This window comes from Tinamus guttatus, unplaced genomic scaffold (assembly GCF_059628265.1).
Source record: "Tinamus guttatus ecotype Peru unplaced genomic scaffold, ASM5962826v1 Tinamus_guttatus_pri_ptg000048l, whole genome shotgun sequence".
Lineage (NCBI taxonomy): Eukaryota > Metazoa > Chordata > Aves > Tinamiformes > Tinamidae > Tinamus > Tinamus guttatus.
Genome location: NW_028288582.1, coordinates 8,509,036 through 8,532,843, shown reverse-complemented (window position 1 = coordinate 8,532,843; position 23,808 = coordinate 8,509,036). Strand labels below are relative to the sequence as shown.

General features: G+C 37.8%; 1 protein-coding gene across 2 annotated transcripts in view; it reads right to left on the bottom strand.

Moving 5' to 3' along the window:
• Nucleotides 1-23,808, bottom strand: part of BEGAIN (brain enriched guanylate kinase associated) — a 141,232-nt gene that overhangs the window by 61,457 nt on the left and 55,967 nt on the right. For both annotated transcript variants that reach the window (XM_088539650.1, XM_088539651.1), the window contains one exon: nucleotides 8,583-8,672. In XM_088539650.1, the coding sequence (XP_088395776.1) occupies nucleotides 8,583-8,672 (90 nt within the window). The remainder of the gene's footprint in view (nucleotides 1-8,582; nucleotides 8,673-23,808) is intronic.

Here is a 23,808-nt window from a genome sequence, read left to right as displayed (position 1 = left end):
ATTTAAGGAAAAAACCTTGACTGTGAGGGTGACAGAGCACTGGAACAGAGAGGTTATGGAGTCTCCTTCTCTGGAGGTATTCAAAACCCTCCTGGATGTGATCCTGTGCAACATGTTCTAGGTGTCTCTGCTTGAGCCAGCGGGGTTGGAGTAGATCTCCAGAGCTCCCTTCCAGCCTCAACCCTTCTGTGATTCTGTGATCTGTGGCTATTCAGCTGCCTAGATGGGGGAGGATTTCTAGGGCTTGTAACTCTGGGAGAGCCCAAGAACACCTACACATGCAGGGTGCAAGTGCTTGGCTGCACTTTCACATCTGTCTGACACCTCAGGGCTTTCCTTTGCAAATGATTCTGCATTGTTGTTTCAGCCTGGAGCAATGGCGTTTTTTGAGAAGATGAAATTCTCCTTGAATGGACTGATTGCTTTCCTTCACATAGCTCTAGGACTAAGCAAAACAGAATATGATTAACAGTGTAAGGAAGGAAGTGAGCAGTGAAGGGAATGCAAAATGAGGATATGGGAGTGTCTAACAACCCTTATTGAATGTTCTCATCTCTTGCTTGTGAAACAGAGATTTTAATGTGAAACCCTATACCCACGTGATTGTGTCTGGTGGGTAAATATCTCATCAGAAGAGAAAGAATGTGTAAGCAGGAACTAACCTACACTGGTGTTGAAGCCTCAAAATCATGTTCCTGGCTTTGCCGTGTGTTATTTTGGACAAGCGACTTATGGCGGGAGCGATCTGACCACATGCAAATGTCAGTTCTAGCTGGTCAGTGTGGCTCCTATTTCTAGTCTGTAGTGGAAAGCAGGCATTATTAGGATGAGACTAATTTATCCTATTTTAGAAGCCTACTTTTAGATGAGGTGACGCAAATCTGGAAGTACCCGTTTCTTCCCATTAATTACAAAGAGAATTTAGTAAAGGAGCTTAGGCATATATAACTACATCTCGTCAGATAACTCCCCTTCTTCCTGACTCAATGTGCCATGTATAAGATGAGGTAACGGTATTCCCTTTCTTGTCTGCTTAGGCTGTGTGGAGGCCTGCAAAATAGAGCCACTAAATGCTTTAAAAGTAATTATCTGATCTGCTTAGCACCTGTGATGTGTCATATCTTAAAAAAAAGGCATCATATGACAGGGAATATGGAAGGACTGATGGAAATTTAAAAAATAGACTGGAAAATAAAAAAAATGCTGCATTTTTTTTCTTTCTTCCTGGGGGTTTTTATCTAGAGAGCAGACAGAACAGGTCAGCTCAACATACACACTTGCAAAGGAAAGAGCCTGCAAAGAGGCAAAAGACATGGGGACTCTGGAAAGGACTACAGGACTGCTTATGTCCCTGGCCTTGATGTGAGGGTTTAGACAGCTGGTGAAAAGCAGGAGCTCTGGTGTCCTGTGGGAGGTGAGCATTGAGAGAGCCCGGGGCCAGGAAGCCTGACAGTGTGGGCCTTCTGTGGGCCTCCGGGAATGGGTGGCTTGTGCAGCCTGGGGACAGAGAACGCCCACGTCCCCACTTCAGTTTTTGATTGTGTCTAGCAATAGAGAGATGCTGGTAGTCAGCCAGGTGGGAAAGGAAGGACTGGGACACTGCTTTTCCCACCTGTACTGCATCCCAGGAACAAGAGCAGCAAGAAGAGAGCTGAAGTTGTGCCTCCAGCAATGTTTCTGAGGTTTGTAGTTGCTGAGAAAAGAAGCACAAGCCTTTTACAAGTGTTTTCTAGATTAATGAAAAGCTCTTTAATGAAACAGCAATTGGATTTCTGTGTTAATCAAATTTTTATTGCATGTTACATGCTCAGGGTCACAGTTTTGCTAAAACTGAATCATCCTTGTCTGTAGTTTTGTGGCTAACCTGATGCTTGCTGGTTAAAAAGATGATCTCAAGCTAACCAGACTAGATCCAGATATATTGTCATACCAAGAATTCAAATGTGGACTTAAAATTCATTTAATTGGAGAAACAGAAGAAATTCCTGATGCTCTGACCTAGGCCACTATGCACATTCCTGTGCTTCTTGTCTTCCTCATGCTGCTGTTGTATTAGGGTAAAAAAAAAAAAAAAATCCCAGGCAAATGAATATCCAAGTTCTAAAATAGAGATTTTCTCATAAATGCAGATGCACACACTCTTCATTCAGCTTACCCTTTTTTTTTGAGATTTTCACTAAGATCTTTTTGTTGTTGCTGTTGTTGGTTTGTTTGTTTGTTTTTCACTCTAGCATGTCCACTGATTTTCTCCATTATTTTCAAAGAAGTTTGTTCATTCAGAGAATGATCATTTTGCCTGTCAGGTTGCATGTCTATCTTTCCTTGGTATATATATAGCTTTTTCAGTCTATCTACAAGTGTTAAACCATTTGAATTTCTTTCCAGTACTCATTTTCAAAATAAACAACCTGAAGTTGAGTTTGGGTTAGGAGAGGGAAGGCCGGTACATATGCTTCAGAACAAATGTGTGGGTGATCCAGATCTGGAGCTCAGATGGTTTCCAGATGACTGATGGACATATAAAACAAGTAAAAGTGTCCTTTCCTTAGGTTTCAGGCATGCTGGCAGGATTGAGACCAGGGAAGATGGATGATTTTTCAGAAACATAAAGGAATAATTCGGAAGGGAGGAAAAAAGCAGTTCCTTAGCAATTGAAGTCCTGAATGCTGTGAGACAGATTCAAAATATTAGACTCCATTTATGATGCCCGGAGAATGGATATAGTTACCTTGAAACATAAATATTGCTGGATTTTGGAACACAGCTTTTCTTTACTCAAGATCTGAGTACATGATTGTTGCACATTTCACTCAGTTAAAAATTCAGAGCAGGGAAGAGATATTATATGGTAAAAGTATCTAAACTTTGCTGGACTTTTTATTCATAAAAGGTGGAAAAAAGTCACCTGAATTAAAAATAAAACTGCACTACATTCTATCTATATTGATCTAACAATCAGTCCTTGTTGCAGCAGGGATGGCTTTTATAACAAGTATATGGAGCTGGCAGACCCATCTATCCAAATCAGCATTCAGTATTAACTGTAATATGAGGAGATTAAGATATGAACATTCAGTCACATACTGACATGCAAAAAAACCCTTAGAGGACCAGCTGTCAACACTGAGCTGTTTTAAGTGAACGACATTGTTGTCAGTGGAACACGGTAAGTTTGAGTATATCTATAATAAAGACATAAAAAAGGTTTTTATTTAAAAGTACTATCCATAACCTAAGGTTCTGAATGGATTGAATAAAAACACCATGAATAAAATTACAGCTTTCAGAAATAGGCACTGAAGGTGTTTTGATTATTTTAAATGAAGTTTCCTCACCAGGCAATTGTGATTCCCCAGTGTGCTGAAAACTGCAAAGGGCAAATGAAAATGAACAGTGAGAATCCAGACCTCCATCTAGGGAGTATTTTATTCTGCAGAGCACCAGAGGAAAGAACTCAGAATTATAAATCAGGATGTGCACTGCGTATCACATGCAGCTGCGCTGGCGAGCCCAGCGCTACGCTTGGTACACGGCTGCACAGAGACTGAGGAGCTGAGTCACATCTCTGAGGACTGATTTGACTTTTCTGTTGACTTGATTTGGATCTGGAATCTTCAAAACGAATTTCCATTTCCTATTAACAAGATCACCAGTTTTGCTTCTAGGACACCTTTTGAGGTTAAATACCTGAGTGAAGCCAGGCTGGCTGTATGTGAGAAACGAAGGCAGTGCACAGAGAAATTTCTGCTTAAATTCGAAGGTGACTCAGTTAGTGTGAAACACTGCAAGCAGCAGAAATTGTTATAATCTCTGCCTTCTTGCAGTCTGTCTCCTCCATTGGACTCTCCTTAAATTCTTTGAGGACTGACTGACTTCAGCTCACTCTGCAAGACATTTCTTAGAGTTAGTGACTTTAAATGCATACCATTAACTACATACTATTAGGTTTGATAAATAGTCCTGAGGGAGTCTGAATAAAGACTGTCCCCACTCACTTTTTTTTTCTGTGTTGCAGGAAAATGAAGGGGTGAATAGGTGGAAAAAAAAATGCTTGAGAAGAAAAAAAAAACATGCAGTTCAAGAAGGAATATGTGCTTCCTGACTCATTCTCAAGAGAATGTTTATATTCTCATGGAGGACACTACTTATGTTCCTGCCCTAATCCACACTGCTGTCTAATCCCTGTTCAAATGCTTGGGAGCACCTGTGAAATGAGTCAGCTAGTGAAGCTGAGGGAGAACGGAGCTGGCAAACCTCAGCCAGCATTTGTCTGAGACAGCAGTGACAGAGCCATGCTGATCATTCCTAGGATGCTACTGATAGCCCTGGAAAAAGGGACTGGATCTTCACACTGTTTGTTCCCCTGACTCTGATGTAACTCTAGAAGCAGACTCATCTCTGTAAATGCCCTTATTTTCTTGCATTCAGAGGCTGAGAGGTTGGCATAAAGTGTTTGACCAGGAAAAAATGGTAAGTTATATATTTGCAAGGTACAAAAGGATAAGAAAAGCAGGAAAAAGGGCTGACTGTGACAAATACTTTATCTTGCTGTAACAAAGGCTATTGGGGGGTTGTCTCACACACAAAATGACTGGAAGCCGTGGCACAGACATTGCCTGCTTTTTAATGTTCGGCAGAGTCCTAGCAGTCTGCAAAGCATCTCACTAGGGAATCCAGACTGCTAAGCAGTGATGAGAAAGAAGAAGGGGGGAAAAAGATAGGTATTGAGAAATAGAGGTAGCAAAATTAGAGGTAGACTTCAATTTATGACTTGTAAGGCAGAGAGAGCTCTCCAGGCAATTCAGCAAGCATCCTTCAGTTGCACCAGCTCTCCTTACAGCTTCTAGCAGCCAACTTCTAGATTGCTTTGGTTTGTAGTCATGGGTAAGCACTCCCTCTGGAAATTACTGAAGATAGCTTACCACATCAGCTCACAAGCCTATAGTTCTATTTTAATTGTGTTATTAAACTATTCTTGCTTTTGCTTTAGTCTGTTTACTTTCCCAATCCTTGATTCATCTGAATCAAGCTGTGCTGAAACAGGAACGTGGCTTTTTTCTGCATGGTGCTTTTTATTTGTAGTACAGCATGCAAGGAGAGTGGGTGAAACCCACTGCCCAGGAACAAACTGAAAAATATCTTACTATTTCTTTTAGAAGATTGAAGTTGAAAAAGAGGGAGAGGGTAGCATAGAAATGTGCTTTAGTACCAGGAAAGGAATTTGGACCCTATCTCATTTTGTATAAAGTTTCCAGACTTAAGTTGAGGGGCAGAGGTTATCATCTCTGCTCTCACCTTAGTTATTTCCTTCCTTTCCCAGTCTTTTTCTCTTTCCTCTGGCTTAAAAATCAGTGTATGTCTCTGGGGACTCATTTTGGTTCTGGAGGAAGAACTGTAGATGTCACTGCTTTTTTTTTTTTTTTTTTTTCCTTTATAAACAATGAATATTGTCTGTCCTGAATGAATTACTGAATTATCATTTAATTATTTCTGGTCACAGTTCTATTCTGATCCTCTTTTGTGTCAGAAGTCATACAAACACCTTGTGTTATATCCCCAACTTGAATATGTAGATGCCTATTTTTTAAAAAAAGTCAGCACTTTCCAAATTTTATTACCAAATAGTACAGGAGATAATGCTGCTGTTGCTCAGAATGAGACACAGCACTGATCTCTCAGATATTTCCAGTAGATAATGGTGCAATTCTTTTGCAATTTCTGTTTTTTTTATCATATTTCACACATCATACACTAAAACAACATGCCACAGAAGTGAACCCTACAGACTTTCAGGAAGGTTTATAGCCAGTAGAATAAGTCACTGATTTGTAGATAGAAACAACAGAGCTGATAAAATAACACACCTTAGCCTTGGCACACCGGAATTCTCAGCAGTGCTATGTAATTTAGATTCTGAGGGAAACTATTACTCCACACAGACTCATGTATGATATATTGAATGGGAAGAATGAGAACCACTGTTTTTTTTTTATCTGAATGAACTTATTTTGCCTGAATATTTCAAGGTATTTTTAGTTTTCCTACAGTAATAAATGATCCTCACTCTTTGATCAACTTGATATTTCAAGGGAAAAAAAGAAAGAAAAAAGAGAAAGAAATTGCCATCTGTCATCTTTGGCAGATTATTTTGAGCCTTACCTAGTTTTATTCATTCTATCACACTATTTTAGGACTTCTTAACTGATATATGCCCTATTCTGCAAGAGCCTAATGAGTTCACCTATAGCAAGTTCAACTCTGCTTAGCATGTGTGCCATAATTTCATACAAACTTCTCAACCTAATATCAAGATTTACCAGTCCTCTTTTATCCTGCTCACTCCCCTGAACAGGCTTTCCTATATAACATTGTGATTTGTTGACTATGGGGATAAAAAATGAAGGAGAAGGAACAGGATTCTCTTCCATCAAAATCCCTCTAGTAGTCCAGCACCCTGACATTAGCTCTCCTGTAGCTTTTGAAATAAGCCAGGGAGTAAGAGATATGTCTGCAGATGCACAGTGGCCTAATCAGGCAGCAGACAGGGGTCTGAAGAGGTGCTGGTGCCAATGTGAAAAGCAGTGTGTATTTTGTTTCCTCAGAGGGTACTTAGTAGCCCCCTGCTTGCATCTAGCTTCAGCATGTCGCATCCTGAAGAATCCTGCAGAGTGACAAGGTATTTCATTTTCTACAGGCTTTCCTCTTGTGCCTTAAGATGTGAATTACCTAAAAACAGCCTACAATCTTTTGCCCTCCAGTGGGACTGCTTTGACATTCCTGGTGAATCGAGACTGATTTTTTTAAATGAACTTTTTATTGTTTTGTGATCAGTGTTCTTTTTTTTTTTAAGGATTAAGGTGCACCAGGCTGAAATAGGACCCACCTTTATTTTGTAAGTGCTGGCAGTTGTCATATTCACTGTCTTTCACTTTCACAAGCAACTGTTCTTGCTTCTTTCAGCAAGCTGATGTTTTCAAATATAATTGAAAAACAAATCTCCAGATATGTATTTTAAAAATCTAAGTATGTTGAACCTCTATGGATAGGATTTGGCTCAATAAACAAGAAGGAAAAAAAAGTAAGCATCCAGGAAGCCATAATAATAAAAAAGACCCTTTTGCGCTTTTTAAAAAAGCACGGGAAAATATGAGAATCATCTTTCAATCTCAGTTCATTTTTTTTCTGAAATGGCTAAATCTCATGACCTAAAATCCTGTGTTTGTGCACTTTAAATTTTGGAGTACTTGGAGATAAGCTGTGGTATTTTCCTCTATAAGAGTAAGCTTATTTTTGTTTGAAAATTAGGACTACAAGTGGATGGTAAGATTTTTTTTTTTGAAGGTGCATACCGAAAGGCCACTGAATGTTATCTCAAGACTCAGAACTTCCTCACAGGCATCCTTTTAAAAACACCACATATGATCAAATTAAGTGATTGCACTATGGCTGTGCAAATCAGTTTTAATTCTAAAAGACATTCAAAATATTCAATCAAATTGAAATCAGGGACAAACGTTTTGCATTTTGAAAGAAAAAGTTATACAAGTGCTGTTTATATTTGAGTTTACTGGTCACCTCCTGATTTTAACAAGGACATGCAGCAGAACGAAGCTATTCTTGTACCTGCCTTATCTAATCCCAGGTAAAAATAGAAAGCACGTGCAGAGCCCTAGGGACTGCAAAACAGGAATGTAAATCGCTTCTCCAAACCTGTTGTGTTTTTCACTCTGTAGAGAGTAGATGTCATGCCAAGAAAGAGCGAAAGAATTTTACTTATGTCTTTCCAATGGTAGCTTTCTTAAGGTGAAAATTTACAAGTATTATTTATAGAAAATCAAAAGACTGAAAGAAGACACACAAAGCTTATTCTGTCATTATTTTTATCTGATTAATTTCCCATTAGGAAATATATTATAATATTTCATATTGGAGTGAAAACTATAAGATTAGTGAATATTTCTTCTACATACCTGCAACTTGTAATAATGTCAAGCAAGAAAGAAAGGGAAGGGAAAAGGAGAAGAAAATCTAAGCAAAATATGGAGAAATGAGTCATTAATTAAACTATTTGCTGCATAAGAACGTAAACTAGAATCGGTCATAACTCCTTCATCCTTTCACCATCTCCGTAGCTGCCATGGTGACAAAACCTTACTTCAGAAGACCAAAGATTAATGGAAACCTAGTAAAGAGAAAAGTCTGAAGAACATGCAAACAATGGCAACTAAGAAAGGTAGGTAAACTGCTCGAATAACTCTGGTATCAACAAAGGAATTCAAGCATCTAAATTTTAAGAACTATTCCACTAGAAGAAAATATTAACAAATAGTAGGAAGGATTTTGCAGCTTCTTAAACAACTTTCAGCTCTTATACCTGCTAATAACTATTATTACCGGCTTGGCTGAGGCAAGCACCTAGAGTACTGTAATAAACAGATCTGCTCTCATTCCCCTTGTTCAGAAAATGTAGCACAACTGAATGATGAGAGACTACAGACTGACGTGAAGAAATGAAACATTTTTACAGACATCAGAAAGTCAGAAAGAAAGCATAACTTCACAAAACATCACTTATTAGTTACCTGTCCCAGAGAGAAGGTGAAGATTTTGCGAGCCTGCCCTGGAGAATTCTAGGTTGCCATAGGCAGGTTGGCACCCAGGAATTTCGTACCCTGCAGCATGAATAGAGGACAAACCATGGCTAGGTATGGCTCATAAGACATCCAAGTGGTAACCTAGCTAGATTTGTTTCATATAAGTTGCCTATGGCATAATTTGGTATTTATAATTATTAAAATTCAGAATATCTTTAATGCAGTATTAAATCTACAAAACCAGGTGTCCCAGCACACACATTTAGTAATTTTCTTGCATGACATCTGTTGCAGGTCAGAATAGGTATTTAGGATTGATCACATCACAGCAGTAAATAGGTGCTACTCCATTGATTTTACTGGAGAAGCATTTGCTTTAAAGATTTGCAGATCAGGCTCTTACATTTTTTGCACTGTAAAAGCATCAGATCAAATGAATTTATACTTCATCCGAAGAGGGCCAGCAAAATTCCTTCTGAGAACCATAGTGAGAACATGTTTAATCGTTTTAATTAAATCTGGGCTGAGGTTCAAGTTCCACATACCAGATTTCATGCACATCTACCATCAGCAGAACAATAGCTGTAAAAGATTTGTTGGAAATGAAAAGCACACAGCGAAGCAACCTGAACAAGCGATATAAGCCGTGAATAACACATAGCAAAAGCAGATCCGCAGCCCAAGAGAAAGGCCAACAAGACAGGCAAATTAGCAATGAGAACTGTTGCCCAACATTAACATCAAGCAATACTGGTAAGATTCCAAACACTCTCTTCAGTCCTTATTCAAGCAAATTCTCACTCAAGGCAAAGGCAGTTTTTCCTGAGTAAATTCTGAGTAAGGATTACAGGATCTGACCACAGAGAGTAACCCATACAACGCTGTAGCATTCATTTGCAATATCTGAAATGCAGCATAATATGCCCAGAAGGATAAATATAATAAAAGATCTCTTTTTTCTTCACTCAAATACATTCATATTTATTAACCTTTTTATTTATTTTTTTTTTATTTTTTGTGTGTGTGTGTGTGGGTTGGTGATTGTTTTACATCAGAAAATTCTACTTTCCAGTATTCCCAATTGATTACTGGTGGATGCTGTAAAGTGGTGACCTTCAGGATATTTATGTGAACATATCTTTGAATACAGTGACCCATTTCAGGGGCACTTGTACTACAGAGAGCAGCAGAGAATCTCAGCATTTACAGAAAAGGAAAACATTGCTGATTCTCTTGGCACTGGTTTAAATTAGCCCTGGGAACAGCTTCACGTCAAGAACTGCAGACAGCTAGATGATGTTCTCTAAGGTACTCTGAGGAAAAGCATTATGTGAATTCTATCACATTATTCTTGTTGTACCACTGTGTTGTTCACTGAACAAGGAAGATCCCTTTCAAGTATTTAGGATGATTTCAAGTTTTAACTTCTTCCATGACAAATTTGAATTAAATGTGCAAAGACACTCAGGGAAGACATTAAAATAATACACGGCATGAGGTTTCTCATCACATTGATTTACATCAATATTAGCTTTAAAATCAAAGGGGAGGTGAGGAAAAATCCATGAAATCTGCAGTACCTCAGTACTTCTGCCTCTTTAGTGAGCTGGCAGTACTATTTTGGATTATGTGTCTCTCATATCTTTCTTGATGTTGTCAAACAAACTGTAGGCCTCATAATCAATAGGTGTGCATTTATTTAATAGATACCAATGCTATGAGACTTCACACTGTACTTTCATTCTCAACTACTAGTGACAGTACAATAGTCCACTGTAAGAGTACTGATTTGGAAATAGTCTCATTCTGGCCATCCATTTTGTATTTACATATTTTTTCAGGTACAAAATTGAAAAGTGATAAAAGTTATTTCCCTTTGAAATCTTGATTTTCAATAAAATGGAGACTGTTCAGTTCAATGCATTATTGCGTTGTTCTCTCTGGTCCACAGATAAGCCCTCTCTAGTAGCTTTCTAACAAAATTTTAACCTCATTTTGAATGAATTTTCATGATTTTGAAATAGATTAAATTCAAACATTTCTTTATTTAAACATTGTGGGCTTCATATGCCCACAAATTTAATTAAATTATGGTTCTTGGAGCAAATAAATCATTTGAGCAGAGAGAAATCTCTGCTGCCTTCAGAGCCTTTACCAGCTGTCTTCCATGAAGGTTAATCTAGCCTATTAAATCCAGCCAATCCCCTACCTCCTACTGATATATAGCAAATAGCTTTCTTATAGACAACCTTGCCAAAAAAGTTTTAAGGCTGTGAGATGTTCTGATAAAGAGGCAGGAGCTATGAATTCTACTTTAGTTGTTTGCTCAGTGACATTCTTTTGGTAGTAAATCCTGTGTAATCGCTCCATAAATGAGTTAATACAGAGGAAAGCTCTATGCTCTAAGCATTACGGGTCTTGATATACCAAAGATCTCCAAGGGGATTTAATAATATCCTCAGATAAACAGTGTCAGTGGTAGTCAGCCTAATCACATTCTCATGTGCAACATTGAAAAATAATTAGTGACTCTAAGATTATTTATTCGCCTGATATACAAATACAAAAATTAGTCAGCTTTCATAATTTGCATGGATATTGTTATATCATTGGCAAATTAGAAGTCATCATGTATGAGTTTTCCTCTAAGGCAATTGTAAATTTTAAGGGAAACAAGATGGAAAATGCTGTTTAGTCAATACAACTATTAAAAAAAAAATCTGTGTAAAGGTAATATTGTATAATATTGTGTAGTTACAATATACAAACAGTATAGTTTACTAAAGGAAAAATAATAGTCTCAATAGACTGATAATAACATATTTCAGACTATCAGATTTTAAAATGTCTCTTTTATTACCCTGTAGCATGATAAAGTTACTCATTTTCCTTTTCTTTCTCCACAGCTTCTGCTATCTCTCACTGATGTGATTGAGACAGATTCCAGTGTCAAGTGAGGTTCGATCTTGGGCATGCTCTTGTATCACCTGTGTGTTCCCTTGTTTCATTCATCTTGTCCTAGACCAGGCAGTATGTTATTTCAAATATTGTCAGTGACTCATCTGAGAGTAATTGCAAAAGATACCTATAGACCAATATCCAATTAATGAAATACAATCAACAATTTATTTCACTGTCTAGAAAAGAGCAACTAGCAGTTCAGCAGTTTTAATGGCAAAAGATGATTGATTCACTGTGCTTGGCATAGACTCATAGGGACTGCTTTGTTCATTTAAAAAACAATGCCATGAGAAACATAAACATAATGCACCGTGTACTCCCCCTTCATATTTTATAGGTGAGTAAAATTCATAGCATCTGATATGTATAAGTGTCCCTGGCTCACATGCTAGTCTTCAAAAATACTGCTCTTTTTATGCAATGATATACATGATGTTTTTGCAAATGCCAGTGAAAACTGGAATGCTTTCTGTGAAGTAATATATTTTTTCTGAGGTTAAAGAATTTCATGGTTGCTCCTCTCTTAGCTTGTGAATGAAGGGCTTAGTATATAGAGTTTAGCAATCTCTAAGTAAAAGTCGCCCAAAATCTTGCTCCACTAAACAAGGTAGATCTTTTTGTAAAGCTGGAAGAATATGTCCTGGCATGATTTTAGCTTAAAGCCAGTGCTCTTTAAAGAACTAACCTGAAGTGAAGGGGATTTTCAAAGAGCTGTGACTTTATAGAGAGAAATTTTGTCAGCCTTAATCTGAGCTGTGCTATTTTGATTTTTTTACTTGCCTAATTTAGCACTGTTTTGTCCCAGTATAAAGTGAAGGCAGAGCTGCTATTTTTGCTTCTGTTAACCACATCTGGATATTTTAAGGGTATGCCTTTATAAATACTAGTAAACCATGATGAAAGGCTGGCAGAGCAAGCTTGAAGAAATGCAAGGACACCTTGGAACACGCTGTCACGACTCTACCTCCACAGCATGGCCTTACAGAAGAAGCACGTGGCTGTGATGCTGATTAAGCATCACACACTTGTGAGATGCTGTCAGCTGTGCTCTCTACCTACTTTCCTACCAGTCATGCCAAAGTAGGCAACTGGCTGTCATCTCCATGGAACAAAGGCTAGAGCTGATAAAAATGTCAAACAATCCATTTCTGTGTGAAGGTGGCAGTTCTATTCCTGGAATTACCCAGAACTATCTATGACCACAGCATTAAATAATGGAAAAGTGCTGCAGGGACTGCAACAATATATCTTAATGAATATTTTAAATCTAATTTCCTAATTGAAAAACAGAGCCGTATGGAACTATGCATATGCTCAGCTGCAGTAATTTGCAGAGACTGGACAAGTAGATCAACAGTGCAGAAACTGATACCATTATGGGAGTTTAAGGAGGTTGGGTAGGTCTATCAGGCAGAAAAGAAGAGAAAATGATGACACCTTTTGTTCTTATTTTCTGACAGCATAGGACTAGGGAGATATTGCTCTGTGGGCTCAGTTTAAAACATTTTAAGAGAACATCGTTTCACTGACAAAGTACATGCTGGCTGAGGGACTTCTCAATGTATTCTGTCTCTTATGTTTATAAAAATGTTATATGTTTATTAAAATGTTATAGCACAAATTCCTGATATCCTGGAAGGCTTTCTTTCAGTATTTTAAGTTCCTGCTCTAAAGAATGCTAGTGCAAGGGCTTCTTAATTAAAAAAATCAATGTCTATGAGTAAAACAAAAGTTTTCCCTCTGTTATTTTTTCAGAAATATCTAAGCCATTTCAACATAAAAATATAGAATGGAATATTCTGATCATGATAGTTAAAATTTTACAAAGTGCTATGCAATCTGTTAATTAAAAATGTTGAGTGACCTCAGCTATCATTAATGCTACTAGTTCTTCATGTCTATTCTAGCTAGGTATTTATCTGTCTGTATTTCTCTATTTAAGTGTGAGCAACCTTTTGTGATTTATGTGTGTATGTGCGTATGCATGTATATGTACTTCAAATACCTAAGACCATTATTTTCATGAAATGTATCTGATAAATAGTACATAAAGCCTAAGAGTTCAACTTGCATGTTTACACTATAAATATCTTGATGGGTAATTATGACTGTATTAGAACAGCTGTGATAAAGTTGTAGCTTCTCTGGAGATCTTCCAAACCTGCCTGGATGCCACCCCGTGCCACGTGCTTTAGGTGTCCCTGCTGGAGCAGGGGGCTGGACTAGATGATCTTTAGAGGTCCCTTCCAACCTCAACCATTCCTTGATTCTTGCAATGTTTGATTTTGTTTGTTGATGTCTTCAAATATATGTATGACCAAATACAGATTATGTTTCATTCATACAAAAGTCAGCTGATATATAGGTATATCAACAAAATGTAAGAATTTGTGACTAAATGTATTAATTAGTCTTCCATTCTCAAAATGCTAAAATGACATACGCTCTGTAAATAATGTCATGGGAAATGAGCTAAGCTGCTCCCTACATAAGGCTTTGCATAAATTTATAATAGTTAAAGGTGAATTAAGCTCTAAAAACGATCCCTTGAAACTTTCCACATTCTACCAAACTTTTGCTAACATTAATTATCAGATTAACTGGATGCTCTTTTTTGTAAAGGAATATTCAGCCTTGGTTTGAATTTGGTTGGCATTACAGCAAAAACTAGGACAGATAATGTGGAGCTTGGCTAACATGGGGACCATTTTTTGGTATTAATGCTGCACTTTTTAATGGGTACATGACTTCATATTTAGTCAGTCTTTAAATGTATCAAATATACTAATGGATCTGAAATTTAACAGCTGGCTGAGTGCAATTTTACTGATGATTAGATTTGAGGGAAAAGAAACAGGTGCAGAAGCACTCCCTCCTGCAACTACAGAAAAATATGATAGGAATTAGTCATTCTATATCTGCATGGAAATAATCATAAATTGTTAATAATATTTCATTTTGAGTCTCCTACTTGGGAAGATGATCATCTGCATACTGTGAAAAGCGTTAGCTAGCTTGTATTTCTTGGAGCAGATAAACTATTCCTATAGAATAAGAATGGTTACACTTTTCAAGACTCACAGATCATCTTTGCAATATATTTTAATGCCAGTTAGTACTTGGTATATTGCTTAACACACTCCGTTATTTCCTGTAGGAAGAAATAGACATAAATATATTGCACAGGTAATCAAATATATAGATGTTTGTAGAGATTTCCCATTGGAATCATACTTGCTCATATGTTTTATGCCATTTCGCAAAGTTTAGTATAAGTAATGGCTGTCCAATGCTGTCAGTGGTAACAGCCAACAACTTCTTTAAGACATTAATTTTAATGATGAATTCTTGTATGATAGCAGAATCAAATCCAGCTTTCATGAGGAATGCTTTTCCACATGTAAGAAAAAAAAAATTAAATTGACCAAAGGGACACCTTTTCCTACATTTCCCTTGGGTTCTGTTCTCCTACTAGCTGAACAAGAACTGTTTCTAATGTAATTAGGCCATTGTGAATCATCTTCTACTTTTTTTATTAAGTGCTTTGCTCCAATGTGCTAGCAGTTTCACTTTTTTACCCCTTCTTTTTAGTGTTTGACTTCAGACAATCTTCACACTTCTATAGCTGCTCTCTCTGTCTGCACCTATCAAACCTTTGTTTCAACACGGAACATGGATTGGATAGCCAGTAGTAAATATCTGCGTAAAATGACTTATGTCTTGAGAAGTCCATTTGTAGAAATATTAATGAGATAAATCTGAAGAAAAATATTTTGTTTCCTAATGTGGAATTAAGTACTGCAGATGTTAAAACTAGCATGTGAATACATCGAAAATTGCCTTGCAGGTTAGAATTATTGCCAGTGTAATTTTTCTCTACTTTTCCAGAGTCCCCCTCAGGGCCTCCAAGTTTTGGAGCTTTGGGGAATCATTGAATCTTTTGTCATTGAGGAATGCACAGCAAAAGAGAACTTTTCTGAGTAGATGAACATCTTTCCTGCAGACATTAGTTATATGTTTATTTCACACCTCTCCAAGATCTAGCAAGATATCTGTAAGTAGACATGTGGATGTGTGAATAAAATCATACTGAATAATGAGTAGAATTAAGACTACCGAGAATAACAGTTCTTCTATGCAAAGCTTTTGGTCTGTACAATTCCAGCTGTCCTGCTGCCTGGAACCTCCAGAGAATCTGAAAGAACTATAAATGTTAAATATCTTTTTAAAATGCCACTTGTTTTACATAATAAGGAGAATAAAGTTATAATTTAAGTCTGAAAAATTATATTCCTTTCACCCAAAATGGTTATGCTAAATTATGTCCAATAGATATTTGGGTTTTTATGAAACTGAAGAAGTATCTTAGAAAAGGAATGCAACAGCAAAGCTGGTCTTGATTATACCAAGAAAACAAAGCATGAGTAGCCTGTGAGGGAGGAGAGAAACCTGTTTTGTCTAAAGAAAAATGTTGGCATAAGAAAAAATGAATAAGACTGGCAATGATGACATTTTCTGTTGGAAATTTTTACCTGCTAATGATAGAGCAACATGATCGCAATAAGAAGAGCAGATAGAAAACTGTTTAGAAGATGGAGCGTGTGGCTGTCTGAAAGTGCAGATAACTGCTCCAAAATATCCTATGTCTCTAAATGCTTTTTCTTCCTAAATTGCTTTTTTTTTTCTTTTGCAAAATGGCTATTGTCAGTAGATTTATTTTAATAATGGGACTCAGCCTTTCCAAATCCATTCCCTTCAGTGGCATTCAAATAAATTCGTACTTTTGTGAGAACAGAACCAGTACTGCCAAAGACAGAAGTCAAAATGGAAGAAATCTAATAGAGCTGGTTCAAGCATCCCAACTTTCAGAACCTGATGCAGCTAATAAACCTGTCCTATATGTGTTTATAATACAAATGTATTGCAACAGAGTGCTTATATTTTACATTAAGAAATCTATGACTATAGAGAATGTATCTACAGATACATTCCCAGGAGATGCTTCCAGGTGGCTAAATTCAACAGAAATTATGAGTATTTTACATGTGCTCAGATTTTCCTTCTGGTTTGTCCTTCCAACCCTTATCTTTTACCCCTGAAGAGAATGAGCGTTTTCACCATGGATAGATTTTTACATCCCTTTTGCTAAGATAACTAAGCACTGAGTGATTTGCTTTAGAAGTCTGCTGTCTAGAGAACTGGTTTAATGTGCATGTAAACAACTATCCTAAAGAATAATCTGAGACATTTGCATAGTTTGTTAGGTTAGAAGAAGGAATTCATTATAAAAAAAGAGAGATTCCTGTTCAGTTCAGAAATTGTTTTTATTCTGGCTGCTCAAAATCTCAGTCAAGTAATCCTCTTCTTCCTGCCTGTCATAGATTTAGAATCCTTTGACTAAATTCTGCTCTTAGTGAAGAAGTTATTCATCACTGACTGTAACTCTAATGAAATAACTCAGTGGAATTGCCTGAGTTAGCTGGCATAGGCTTTATTCATCGTATACAGATAAAGATTATCTCAGTCCATCTCTGTGAGCTCTGTGGGGCTATTTGCAATTGATTTTTTTTCTAGTTGCATGTGTATTCCATTATACAGAACAGATTTGCTGTTGTCTTAGGGTATGTTGCATTCATTTTAAAGACACTTATCTATGCTAGGAACTGTTATATGGGACTCTTGGGTATGTCAAATAAGCCACTGCTCCCAACTGAGGGCAAATCAGTTCACTTGTCTTTCACTTGACTTGCTCTCCTACCCTTTGCTCCTCTCATCTATTTAAACTATCAGTTTAACCAGGCAGGGAAAATCTCTTAGGATTTTTGGGGACAGTAGGAAATGTAACAGATCAGTGTCTCAGGATGGGGTTTCAAGAGAAAATGAGAAGACTCTGGTGGGATGACTTGAGTGGAGGGTGTCAAATAACCAGTCTAGAAGGTAGAATATCTAGGGATGACAGTTCTGAGATATTTAAACACATCTCAGTACTCCTAGATACATTTGGGGTTACTTTTCTGACTGGCTGACAAGAAGATTTGAAAATTATTTCATTATTTTGAAAGCCGTGTTAAACCAGACAAGCATCAATTAATAAGTTAAATGCAGAATGATGCACGAGCCCAAGGAAAACTCAGAGGTTAAAGGCAAGGCTTGAATTTCATCTTGGGGTGAAAAGCAGGTACCTGGTGCTCCTGTTTGTGCTGGGGCTTCTGCAAGAGGATGAGCAATAGCTATCGGCCTCCTTACAACATCCTTTCCCTTGGCGGAGCTGTAGCAGGTCTTTGGCAGAGGCAAAGCAGGCAGCTACCCTCGCAAATGCATACTTTGTCTATGTCTAGAGCTGGCTCTGTAATTTTCATCCCATTTATTTTAGAATCACTGAATCATATACTATAGCTGGCACAAGGCCAAATCTATGCTTTGAAAATGCTTTTTGGGGGGGAAAAAAAGAAAAAAAAGAAAAAAGTCAGGTGTGGGATGTGAGCAATCCGAGAACAATTAAGCCTATTATGATGGAATGAATTATCCCTTTAAAAATATTAGGTGTTGGGGAACGTATCTTATTTAGCAATTAAAAAATGCGTATGTTCAGGTGAGTCTTACTACTGTTTGGTTAAGTCCTGTCACATGCTCTTCTGTACTTCCTTTTGAGGCCAAACCTGCCTTTGCGGCAGAAAACCATCCCAGTCTTTATCCAGATGTACAGCAGTGAGTCCCAGGTACAAGACTGCTTTATTCAATCATAACTGTGATTAAAGCCAACAAATGTATACCTTTAAAATAAATGATATAGATTACACCTTTCAAGGATAATGAGCGAGACTGGCTCCGAAGTAGTAGTTGGCTGAAGTGCAGGTACCTGCTTTCAAGACAGGAATACAGAAAGGCTGTTTTCTCTAAGCAGTCCTACAGAAATCTGCCTTTGGATCCCTGGAGTCCCCTGGGATCTTGAGCAGACGCAGAGCTGCATGGAACGGAGCAGCCGAGCTCCTTAGCACTCTTGTGATTCCTCTGCGAGGCAAGAAGTGTGAGTCCCCAGAGGAACTCAATCATTTCACAGTGCTTCCCATCTACCTAATCCACATAGATGGATACTTTCCAAGCTGTTTGTTGGCATTGGAGAAAACCTTGGAATGCAAAATGGTTGAACACTGTAGCTCTTGTCGCCTTCACCATATGGCACGTGTCTTTCTTCAGCTATTTAAGGAATCAAGGGTCCTTATTCAAATGGTCTACATCTCTTTTCTGGACTTCAGGACTTCTTTTTGGAGTCAATACAGTGCCTGTATTTTGTGAATCCAGAATAGGATTTGGAAAGGCAAGCATATGGTACTTTAGGTTCAGTAAGCTAATGCTACTTCAGCTATGCAAATAGCAGAAATTTAAATATATATATATATATTTATTTGGCTGTTAAGTGAAACTAGTGGCTAATTTGACTTGAGGTTTGTAATATTGTTATCTTATCACAGTGCATACCTTGAAATAACAGTCTGATCTAGTAGCAGATCCCTTCAAATGAAACAACCGTACATGAAGCAAGAAAGACAGAGTAATAGTCCCAATAAGACAGTGTGTCCAAGAGATCTGGAAATATTGTTTCTACATTTGCAAAACTCTAATAACCACAAGCAATTAGAATCAGGTTTACATCTCATTCAAAAGACAGCATTAGCGTGCATTCTAATGTGTGCTGAGGCTATGGGCCAGTCCTCAAAGAGCTGGAAAGAACATCATGTGGCTCATATGACCAAATCTACTAAGGATGCAGAGGTCAAATTATGGCATTGGCAGCTAAAACATGAACCAATTAATACTAGACTGTACTGCCTTTACTGTCCCATAAGTCTATCTCCCCTTTCCTCTAACTTTCCCACAGGCTCTGCTAAAAGATATCTCCTTTGTCATCTTCTGGTATCAGCACAGAAATGTGCTACTGCTTAATAGCAGAGTAATTTTTATTTCCTTTTTTTTTTTGTCTCATTGCAAAATACTCTCTTTAGGCTCCTTCTGGTTCCAGACCAGAGGTAGAGCTTCACAGCTCCTGCTATTGAGGGAGGTGTTGGATTAACCCACCTCAGATCAAAGGCTTGTCTCTAGCTAAAGCAACTTCACTTCACTTCTGAACTGGGGAAGGCACCATTATGCCTGAAAATCAGACACCACAAATCAGCTACCAAAAATGACAGGAAACAGGTAGCAGCACTTGATCAGCAGTCTCCACTGATTAGCTGGCTATGCTCTGTATGGGATTTTCTGGTGACTACTCAAGAAAGCTATAGTTTGTAAGGGACCTGAGAACATAAGGTGAAAAAGGGAAGGTCTGTGGTAGGAGTAAGCACTGTATTAGTCAAAAGACCTTGTGGACAAGCACAAGGTAGCTTAGGTTTAAAAAAAAAATTGTCGATAATCAAACAATTAATACAGAACAGTTTGGGTTCCTCTATTACTGTGATATATTCTCTTTGTCTTCATATAAAGACAATCTCAGGGTCAAAAGGCTTCTTCTCCCACAGCTTCATGTCTCACTTGTACATTGTTCATTCCTAACACCCCTGTGACCGCTTCTGCTTAATCAGAATGAAGAATATAAAATTAAAAGAGATTTAACTTTCCCATGTCCTTGTATTGCTTATGCATAGCACAAGATCACAGGAAGACTCGAAACTTTTGTTCTGTATGTGCTGAATGAAGGGTGGCAAATGGACTGACTCACTGCTTAACTGCTCCCCCATTGCAACTGGTAAACATCTAAGCTCTTGGTATTAGGGTCTAAATGTTTTCCAACATTTATTTTTTCTATTTCTCTGCTGCTGAGCATCTTTTTTTTTTTTTTTTTTTAAATTCAGCATCAGCTAGTCTCTTTCTCTCAGTATATCCATCCTCTTTCTGAAAGAAGCTGTACCTCTTCCAGTGCTCCTGAGGTTGTGGGAGATGAAGCTCAAGGCTGACAGCAGTTTCACCTCTTTGGATGAGGAATCTTCTTGACTGCTTACAGGAGTATCCAATTATGGTTTTGATAATAACCTGCTCTAACAATATTGTACTCTCCTGACTTTCTTTCTCCCTTGCAAAGTTTTTTCGGCATCATCTGCGATCTTCCTACTGGCAACTATGTCCTTGCTGAGAAGTGACACCCTTTCATGGTCTAACGCCTGGTGTCCTGTTTCTGTCTTGTTTTCATGTAATCTATTCTAACAGTTCCAGACATGTTGGCAGGAGGGCTGAGGTGTATCTGTATTTCTTGGCCTCTTTCTGATAAGACTTAAGAGTTCTGCTGCTCCCTACAGACCTTCGAATAAACAGAGTGGAAGAGGAAGGCAAAACCCTTTGCTCGTTCTCCCATTGCTGCGTTCAGCTGCAATAGGAAGAGCCACTCCTGAACATCTAAGAATACAGAAACATTGAAATATGTTTGTATAGTAAGACAGAGTTCCCACTGGTGGTCCAAGCAAAAGATAGGGCTAGGTGCCTACCCTTACAGTGGGTAAGGGAAGGTTCTGCCCTGCTGAATTTAATGGTGATGAGTCTGTGGGAATTTTGGCATGAGTTTCTTCTCCGGTGTTTTGAGAGTTCTTTGAATTATCAACTAAATCAGTCATTAAGGTTGTGAACACTCCTTAAGGTTGTGATTTAACACTGATGTATCATGTTGTTTTATCTTGTTAGGTAGATTGAGTACTTTCATATTATGTATTTACTTCCTGGCAGACTCACAAACTGGTGCTTCCTGAGTTCTGGACAATAATCCAAGCAAGAGGCTCAGCTCTATTGCCTCTTATTGATCAGGCCTGAGTTAGCTAAAAATCTCTGCTGGAATGCTCTGATATTTGGTCCTTTTCTGTTACTTTCTTTTTCAACGTGATTCAGAAACGTTCCAGCCAAAGCATTTGCTTTGGAGACTTAGACAGAGATAAGGCTACAGAAATGGGAAACTGAGAAGAAAAAAGAGAAAGCTTAAACTGGTGATGTACTCAGGTGATCACTGGCTCTACACATTTATGGTTTATATACTGAGTGTCAGTAGTAAGCATAGGAATAGCTTATTATAACAAATGTAGATTTTATGCATCTTGTAGAAAGGTGTGTGACCATTTCAACCTTTTCTAAATGCTTCATTAAAGGTTATGGAAAATCATAATTTTATTCCCATTTGTAAGCCTTTTACCTTCCTGCATTAGAATCCATTTTATTTCAGAACAATCTTGCTCTCTGTTTAACTCCTTTGAGTCACGTGTAACAGATTTTTACATCTTCCCCTCACTGATCTTCAATTTCAGGTTCTTTCTTCCTCTGGACTATTATAGAAGATAGTAATTTGCTGAAGGAATTCTCAAAAAAATGAGGTCAATATGATTACAATTAACAATATGCTTTATTTCTGCTTCCATCTTGGGATTGAATGATGGCTGTAGAAGTGAGGAAAAGGATTTAAAACAAGCTAAGTTCTCACTAGGTTTCTACAAATTCAACATTCATTCTGTGATGGTAGGCAGCAGTTTTTCTTATGTATTCCAAGACTTTTCTGTTCATTTAGACCTAACAAGGTAAATAAGTAATAAAAGTCAAACATGAAAGGTAGATTCAAAGAAAATGCAGTTGTCCAGATTTATTAAGCTTGCTTGACAGTGTTGAAAATTTTTTCTTGCTCTTATAGCCATCCATTCTGTTGAGGCCTTCTTGTGCATATCAAGTACTATATAAATGAATAAAGAACCAAACCTTTCTTATGTGTTAATGGAAATGATGTACTCTAAAATTAGTGTGTCTGCTGCAGCACAGAATAATGTATACTGAACAGCTTGTTCCCTTCTTTCTAAATTGAATTTAAATACATATGAAATGTAACGGCTCTTAGTTAAAATGGACAGGCTTGCTAATTCAGAGGGTGGAAACACAAAGGTAGCTCATTAAAGACAAATAAAGAGCAGGGAGATAAATCACTACAAGTACTGGAGGAGTAGTATTTGGGTTGAGTGTATTTGGGTGTGCTCAGCAGCACACACAGCCATGCGAACATCAAACTTTGAAGGCAGCAATGGGCAATAGGAGTGTTTTGCTGGAAAACTTTGACCTGTCCTTTCCCCAGGGCAGTTTTTGGAGTCTGAGCCTGAAGAGAGGATGCTGCTCAAGAAGGGCGGCATAGGGAAAGTGGAAGATGCTATCCAGCTAGCTTTTGCTGAGAACGGTCTGAAATGTTTTTGAGAGTCACCACTAATACTGGGGAAAGTTGCAGAAAGAGTCACTTGAGATACAAGCTATGACTTTCTACCAAAGAAGTCATTAGTAGACTATAGGGTGGGCTCCTCCAGATGAGCAATTGGGAAAGAGCTGAGGAATCCCTGTTTGAAGGGCCTAGACAGATACAGAAAGGTTAATGAATGGGAGATATTTAGGCTCTGTTATGTGGAGACAGGTGGAGAGCTCATATACTCCTTTTTTAATGTTTTGCTAGGTATTTAAGCCTCCTCATACACCCCAGCTGAGATGTTAGCAATCTGGGGCAGCTGGGGTCTGAAAACAAAGTTTACCTGGCTTCTGTAATGTGGGAAATAAGTGTCTCAGCATGTTCTGTACCCCGCTCTGTGCCTTCTAAAGGTACAGATCCCCTTTGTGGGGCTTCCCAGAACCTCTGATGTTTAAGGCTAAGGTCTTTTGGAGAGAAACCTTAGATAAAGCTGTGAAGCTATGGGATTTATTTCACTGCATTTGTACCAGGTAAGCATCTGGCTAATGATGCTGTTTTAAAAGTAAGGAATATATTATTCCTCTGGGTTTTGTTCCTCATCCCATTCATTTATTGTGATTGTGAGTATTTTTGTAAATCTGAGTTAAGGCTTTTTTAAGTACCTGTTGTCTTGGAAAAATAACACTACAGTGAGATATCATTTGTAGGAAATACTCTAGTATGCTAATTTAGGTAAGAAGCTTTTCAAGCTTTAGATGCTTAATTTCAGGTCCATTTTATCCAGGACCTTGGGTAAAATCAGTGTTTTTGATACTGAAGTGCCGATGCTAGATAGAAAATATTTATTTTTTTGAGAAATGACAAGCATGGGGATTTTAATCAAGCAATGCACTCTTTCAAGACTCTTTTTATTTTTTTTCAATTGATGTACTTTCATCATTGTTTATGGAAGCTATGAGCATATTATATGGTATGAGAAGTATTTATGTCTAAGAAGACAGGCAGTATTGGTTTTTCTCTGCTGTAGTCCTGAAGCATCTTAAGTGTATATGAGTGATGAACAAT